Consider the following 8,121-nt stretch of genomic DNA (forward strand, 5'->3'; position numbering starts at 1 on the left):
TTATTACTTGTGAAAAGCACAGTTAATACTTGTGAAAAGCACAGTTATTACTTGTGAAAAGCACAGTTATTACTTGTGAAAAGCACAGTTATTACTTGTGAAAAGCACAGTTATTACTTGTGAAAAGCACAGTTATTACTTGTGAAAAGCACAGTTAATACTTGTGAAAAGCACAGTTAATACTTGTGAAAAGCACAGTTATTACTTGTGAAAAGCACAGTAATTACTTGTGAAAAGCACAGTTATTACTTGTGAAAAGCATAGTTATTACTTGTGAAAAGCACAGTTATTACTTGTGAAAAGCACTGTTAATACTTGTGAAAAGCACAGTTATTACTTGTGAAAAGCACAGTTAATACTTGTGAAAAGCACAGTTATTACTTGTGAAAAGCACAGTTATTACTTGTGAAAAGCACAGTTATTACTTGTGAAAAGCACAGTTAATACTTGTGAAAAGCACAGTTATTACTTGTGAAAAGCACAGTTATTACTTGTGAAAAGCACAGTTATTACTTGTGAACCGGTTATTTGTGGCAAGCAGGCGAGTAAAAGAGTTTTACGAATTCAAGACGAAACATTCTTACCGTTTGGAAGTTAACTACTGTTTCTAGCTTTGTTTCTATTGACATCAAAAACAATAACAAATTATTGGATTTGTACGACAAATCACTTTGTCAAATTGACTTAAAGTTCATAATCATTTTGCTTACTAGGCGAAAGACAGTCTTTCAAATTTGTAGAGTTTTTTAATCTTCAAACTTGTTTACATAATCAGTTTTGCACGATGTGAATAATGTATGCTGTCAAGCAGTAGTGAGTATAACACGCACTTTATTTTAGCAATCTTGACCTTTTACCAGAATAGTCTACATAATACATAAGTGTACAATATAAGTGCACAATGTAAGTGTTAACAAAAGTTGTCAAAAAAACTAAAAATCTGGGGGAAAAAAACTGGAAAAAACCCGTTTTTATACCATTTGAAAGCACCAAACAACTACCACGTGGTTTTTACCCATGGGTATAAAGTACGGTTCATACTTCATGCGAATGTGACACTCAATTTTGACGTTATATTTTTATTTTCGCTATGAATGTTTCGCAGGAGTTGAGCACAATTTAAGCTGATTCAAATTACTCGTTGCGAGCTGGTGACGACAAAAATCGTATCGCATTCGAATTCACAAGAAGTGGGCCTTACTCGAGAACGCATCATTAGCAATTTCAAGTGTACATAATCATCGTTCCTGCTATACTGTATTACATCATAATGAAACACTATGTATAAAATCGTTCAAACCGGAAACTACATGTTCCACTGAGTTTTATTTCCGAGTGGTAAGGTGACAAAGCACCAGTCTGCTTCTCCGTCTGCCTCTTTGTGTATCTGTCATGGTATCTGTATAACTTCAGTAGTGAGGCTTATCTTATATCCCTAAGCCTGTAGCCTGGAATCCAACCCCAAACGAAAATAAAGAGAGATTTTGGTTATACTGAAATACCTTAATCAAAACAAAAACACATTTTCCTTGCCACAGGGTCAAGTTTACCTTGCGATTTACTAAAAAAAAAGTAGGCATGCTCTTTTCGTGGTAAAATGTTGCACGTATGACGTAATTGGGTAAAATGCTCCTCGTGGAAACATTTTACCAATAATTCGAAGTGTGGATTACACACGGACGTACATACAAGTCGCAGGCATAAGTCACAATCAAAGATGGATGGGGTGGACGTATAATCTGATGTCGCAAGTCGTTGATGGCTGATGTTCATTTAATGGCTTTATTGCTGTTAATCTGTTTGAGGTTTGCCTATACCACATCCAAAACTGACATTTCTTCACCCATGTCTACGAGAGTATCTTCCGGTGTATGGTTCTTTCGAAAAAGACGAAAAGGAACAAAAAAGTAACATGTTGCGTTTCTAAGCGACCATTGTAATCTTGACAAGTTGTATGCGCAAAGAGAAAGTCGGATTTGTTTTAAGTGCTGCTTAACGGCAGTGGACACTATTGATAAATGTCAAAGACTAGCCGTCACAGTTGGTGTATCTCAACATATGCATAAAACAACTAACCTGTGAAAATTTGAGCTCAATCGGTCATCAAAGTTGCGAGATAATAATGAAAGAAGAAAACACCCTAGTCACACGAAGTTGTGTGCGTTTAGATGGTTGATTTCGAGACCTCCTAAATCTGAGGTCTCGAAATCAAATTCGTTGAAAATTACTTCTTTCTCGAAAACTATGGCACTTCAGAGGGAGCACGTTTCTCACAATATTTTATACCAACAACTCCCCATTACTCGTCACCAACAAATGTTTTATGCCAATAATTATTTTGAGTAACTACCAATAGTGTCCACTGCCTTGAAATGTGTTACAAGCTTGCCCTGGCGGCCTTACACTTTCGTACTTTATACAGATAAAGAGTCCTTTCTATGAGGCTACGTTATAAGCTTGATATGAAACGACCGGCGCACATTTCCAGCGATTTTCAACACACTGAATAACAAGGTGGATGCATAATGTGAAAACTGTTTCCAGAAATTTTCGAGGCATTGTAAGTAAGCATGGAAAGCAGTGCGTGTTTATACCAAACGCTTCCAAAAAGCTCTAAAGTATATTATATGGGACACGGTGGGTGCGTTTCCGAGCTGATGCCAAAAGCCGTATAGAAATGATGGGTACAGATCAAAGCCGTTTTCAATTCATTAACTATGTTCTAAACCTGAATAATTCACCAATACAAACTAAGGTGCAAATTTAAAAACTTTAACAAAGTGCACCCAGTTTAAAGGAACACGTTGCCTTGGATCGGTCGAGTTGGTCTTTGAAAAGCGTTTGTAACCGTTTGTTATAAAATGCATATGATTAGAAAGATATTTTAAAAGTAGAATATAATGATCCACACAAGTATGACTTCCATAAATGGCCGATCTTGTTAGTTCGCAAAGTAAAAATGAAAACCACGCATTTTCGAGGCAAATTTTTTATCATACTCTACTTTTAAAATATCTTTCTAATCATATGCATTTTATAACACGGTTACAAACGCTTTTCAAAGACCAACTAAACCGATCCAATGCAACGTGTTACTTTAAATCTAGGGACGAAGCCTTGAATCGTGTGGATTGGTTGTTCTGACCCTACGTGATTGTTTGGGGTTTCCCTGTATAATGGTTGCCTACCACATCTGACACTGAAATCGCTACACGAGTATTTTGATCATCTGTTTTGAGCAAAGTGTTTCAGAAAGGTAGAACAAGTAGCAGATGGCCACCTGGTTGAACACCAACTACGAGAGCAATTTCATCAAATTTACTATTGCCATGCTACTAATACAACGACTAACGTTACACTTAATAGTACAGCGGACTCCGGGACAAGTCTACCAGCTACATTGGATACAATGATTTAATTGGACAAATGCAGTGACTAAAAGCTTCGGTATCTGTGTTTTGATTGGTCCGTGCAGCTGACAAACATCGCCCTGACCAATCAAAACACATGGTAAGCTTACTTTCATATACGGTCATATGCTGTGCCCATGTGTGTATACAGCATGCATGTGTGCATCATTGGTTGTATAATTATCTGCTTTTATTATTGCTTTCTGTACTATATTATGTTAAAGTCACCTGGAAATAGAATTGTTTTTCTTTCAAACTTAAGAGTATATGCTTACGAACAATAAAACATTTTTTTAGTAATTGTTTGTCACGATTTATATGTTTAAAAAATATATAAAGTTGTTTGGGGGGCTGACTCCGCCTACCCCTTTTGTGACGTCAATCGAGGCAGACTTTGCCTGCAATGCGTATAGTAAACACACGTGCAAAGTACATGTACGTCCAAGTCGTGAGTTGGTACGTTTCAAAAAGTGTTTTTCTGCATTCAGCAGCAATACACCTGGTCGGCAGTGCCGGAAAAAAAAAAAAATCTTGTTTTGAATCGTACAAACTCACGACTTGGTCCGTACATGTACTTTGCAATTGTGCTTACTCTCCGCATTACAGGCAAAGTCTGCCTCGATTGACGTCACGAACAGCGCCCTCTCGGGTCGGGGTCTACTCTTAAATTTGTAAATAACATAAGAACTGATTTTTTAAAACCTTAGTTAACTGTTTATTCACATTCCACTCATCAAAACACATATATTAGTGACAAAAGCTTTCTTTTGAAAAAAATACCACTTCCAGGTGACTTTAAATCTATAATAATTTTATTGTGTACCCCAGATGTGGGGCAACAGATCTAAGGATCATAGTATGTATTTGCTTTTGTTGTCCCTTGCCCATCTCGGGGTATATTGTCAATAAATTTTGTTTTGTACTGTTATGGCAAATAAAATAATAATAATAATAATAATAATAATAATAATAATAATCATGTACTTGCATGTAAAGTTGGTGTAGAATTTGACTACGTATCTCTATGTGACATAAATACGAGTGAAAGGTAAAGATACACGACCGCTGGAGGCCAGTCTCTGTCGTTATAGATTGTATCGAATAACCCCCTTTTTGCTATGAAAGGAGCCAATTAATGTAGTTGTTTCAGAATGGGGGTGACAGAACAGGATTTTCTAGACAGTGTCACAATGCGGACAATGAAGCCGTTGAAGTCGGGAAATCATGTTGGGTAGGAAGACTGTAGAGAATAGCATTGTCGTTGTCAAGACGAGAAGTAACCAATGCATAAATGACCTTTTCAGTGGCCCTATTTGTCCAAGTACTTGCGAATCTTACCAATATTCCTGATGTGATATGATGATAGACGAACAATGTTGTTGATGTGTGGCTGAAGTGTCATCAATGAATACAAAATAACCCCAAAGTTCCGAGCTTGCAGCGAGGGAGCTATCCGAGCATCACCGAAGGAAATGTATGGCACTGAAACCTTTGTTAGCTGTTGACGTGACCCAAATAGAAGGAACTCTGTAAAATAAATCACAGAAACTTGAGTTGAATGAAAGTTGAAACAAAACTTAAGTTAACTTCAGGAAGTTTAAGTCAATAGATCAACTAGCGTCTTGGTCAACATGACCCAGAGTCCTTGACCCGGCTACTTTGTCCCAGTGTTTGTTGAACAATTACTCTGAGTCTTGGAGAAAAAATCCCACTGTCCAACTCAATTGGGCCCGGGGTCTGAGCTAAAATGACGGAAAATCTTGTCAGAATTCTGGTAATTATCCATTAGTCATGCAGAACTTCAGTTGGGTCTACTTGGGGACGTACCAAAAAAATGATCTCATGTTAATAATTGTTGAAACGCTCTATGTGGTCGCAAGTCAGTAGCCCCGAGAGCCTGATCGAGTTGCTGAAGCGTTGTTCTCGAAAACACAAGTAGGTCACACTAAGCTAATGCCATTGTACGTCTGCAAGCATTCTTCAAATCCTTTGTTAGGCCGGTTATTATTTCGTATTTTTATTATGACTACTGCAACTCAATGACCTGATGAAATCAAATTTAGATTATAGTTTGCATTGCGAAAATGCAAACGCAAGACTGCACTTTTAAAGAAATGAATGCATTAGTCATACTCTATTGAAATACACCCACAGAGAGGGTAAAGACAAATCGTACCTTTGCCGAGCAGTTCTAGAAATACTGAGAATCCAGTAAAAAAAACGGTAAGATTAGTTTAGTTTCTATGACATTATAACCTGTAATAGACTCTATCGAACGTATTCTGTTGATAACTTTAATACAAAGCGTGTTGTCCGAAAGGTTCACTATTGTACAAACTTAATGTAGTTTGACGGTCTGATGAGGGAAAAACTCTGGCAAAAAAAGGGAAATACCCTTTTTTCAAACCAGACTACCGAACAAAAAAACATAGTAAACAACATGCTGGACCGAGTAGTTTATTGTAGTTCAATACTAGTAAGTCGATTTGGAACTCAGGTAGGCCTATCGCTCAAAACTTTCAAGGAATTTCCACTTTTGATTGTGTTAACTAACTCTATGGTGCTCAATTCACTCAGTTCGGTTGGACCTTCGAAAAGTTTCCCCAATAACGAAAGTTGAAATAAAACTCAAGTTTCTGTGATTTATTTCACATCAAATCAGTTCGAATTTCGAGGTTCATCACTGCTATACTAATTCCAGTGAGCATGTAGTACAATTTTGATGTCGCCTTGCAGTTGATTTAAAATCCCGTTTGTAAATCAAAATTGAAACTTGTTTATCCTGAATTTATTCTCAACAGGTATCTCTGTTGTACGAGTACAGTTCTGCCGGGGTCTAAAGACGAACCCTTCAACATTACTTCTGTCCTCTAGTCGTTGCAACCCACTTAATACACACAATGGCAAATGACTCTACCACAATCTTCGCGGTGGAAAATGACACGTTTATCGTCAGTACCTTGTCCGGGAATTTGACTGATGAAACTTCCTCCAGCCCGATGACATCAGGGGAACATTTAACGAACATGTTTGAAAGCACAAGTTTCACCACCCCGTATTGGACGTCTACCACTATGGGGGACGGTCGAACCTTCCGCTTTGAGGACTACACGCAACGAGCCATCATCGGCATCCTCGTCTGCTTCGTGGCCTTGTCTGGCTTCGTAGGGAACGTCTTGGTGATTCTGGCCGTTGTCTTATCAAAGAAGCTTCAGACCCGCACCAATGCTTTCGTCGTCAACTTGGCTACAACCGACTTGGTGACTTGCACCGCTGCACCGTTTACCGCGGTGGCTCTGTTCAGCATGACGGGCTGGCCCATACCAGAGGAGGTCTGTTCTGTCGCAGCTGCTATTGGGTTTACCAGTATTGGATGTAGTGTCATGAACCTAGCTGCTATCTCCATTAACCGGTTCGTGCTCATCACTAAATCCATCGACACTTACCACTCCATCTACACACCTAAGAAGATAGCAGCCATGTTGGTATTTACGTGGCTCTATCCAGCATTAGTCTGTTCCCTTCCATTCTTTGGTATCGGTAAATGGGGTTACTCGGACAAGTACAAGACTTGTACTCAAGACACCTCAGCTGAATCTAGCGATACCTTCAGTCTGCTGGGATCTGCTCTCATCTACCCAATTCCTCTCATCATCCTGTTCGTCTGTTACTTCAAGATCTACCGCCACATCACAGGCCACATGAAGAAGATGATGGGGAAGGGAATCGAGATGGAGGGAACTTCCAATGCCTCCAACGCCAGCAGCACTCAACTACAGAAGAAACCAGCGGGAAGCTTCAGCAAGAGACAGGTACAGATCACCAAGAATCTCTTCCTTGTGGTGTGCGCCTTTATTGCCTGTCTGGCCCCCTTCGCCATCGCTCTGATGATACCGCCCAGCGATCCGGTCATCCCGTGGACTGGGGCGATCATCATCTTCAACAGCGCCGTCAACCCTGTCATTTACGGGGTGAAACACCCGCACTTCAAGGAGGTGTTCCGTCACATGCTCCGGTGTCGGTACCACTTGATTCCGGAACCATCTAGCTGTCTCAGAAAGATGAGATCAACATAGGCACCTAAAACAGTTGCCTCCTCCGTGGACCGTGGCTCTATAAAATTTGGGCAAATGACCCCTTGCACACACGTCACACGCGGCGACTGTGCCACGCTCACCATTTTTGACGAAAGTGCAAGGTTTATCCCTTGTGATTTTTTCCAATTTCAGCAGCTTTTTGACCAAAAAAAATTGTGAAGGCTTGCCTCTTGTAATTTAATTCAATTTTAGCCCATTTTTGACAAAAGCAGTGATTTTATCAATTGTCAGAATATTTTGGGCGAAATTGTTGTGTTATCAAATTTAAGCCCATTTTAAGACGACATTGCAAGGTTAAAGGCAGTGGACACTATTGGTAATTGTCAAAGATAAGCCTTCACAGTTGGTCTGTCTCAACATATGCATAAAATTACAAACCTGTGAAAATTTGAGCTCAATCGGTCATCGAAGTTGCGTGATAATAATGAAAGAAAAACAACCCTTGCCACACGAAGTTGTGTGCGTTTAGATGGTTGATTTCGAGACCTCAAGTTCTAAACCTGAGGTCTTGAAATCAAATTCGTGGAAAATTACTTCCTTCTCGAAAACTATGGCACTTCAGAGGGAGCCGTTTCTCACAATGTTTTATACCATCAACCTCTCCCCATTACTCG

General features: G+C 39.3%; 1 protein-coding gene across 1 annotated transcript; it reads left to right on the forward strand.

Annotated features, from left to right (window-relative positions):
* The first annotated feature begins 6,310 nt into the window (after positions 1–6,310).
* LOC117295652 (alpha-1B adrenergic receptor-like) lies at positions 6,311–7,818 on the forward strand. The gene has a single exon (XM_033778360.1). It carries the CDS (start codon positions 6,311–6,313, stop codon positions 7,484–7,486), a length of 1,176 nt encoding a protein of 391 aa, XP_033634251.1. The 3' UTR covers positions 7,487–7,818.
* Positions 7,819–8,121: the final 303 nt, after the last annotated feature.

Source organism: Asterias rubens, chromosome 10, assembly GCF_902459465.1.
Source record: "Asterias rubens chromosome 10, eAstRub1.3, whole genome shotgun sequence".
Lineage (NCBI taxonomy): Eukaryota > Metazoa > Echinodermata > Asteroidea > Forcipulatida > Asteriidae > Asterias > Asterias rubens.

Excerpts from the sequence above, each read along its gene's own strand:
- LOC117295652 (XM_033778360.1), top strand. The coding sequence starts at position 6,311 with ATGGCAAATGACTCTACCACAATCTTCGCGGTGGAAAATGACACGTTT.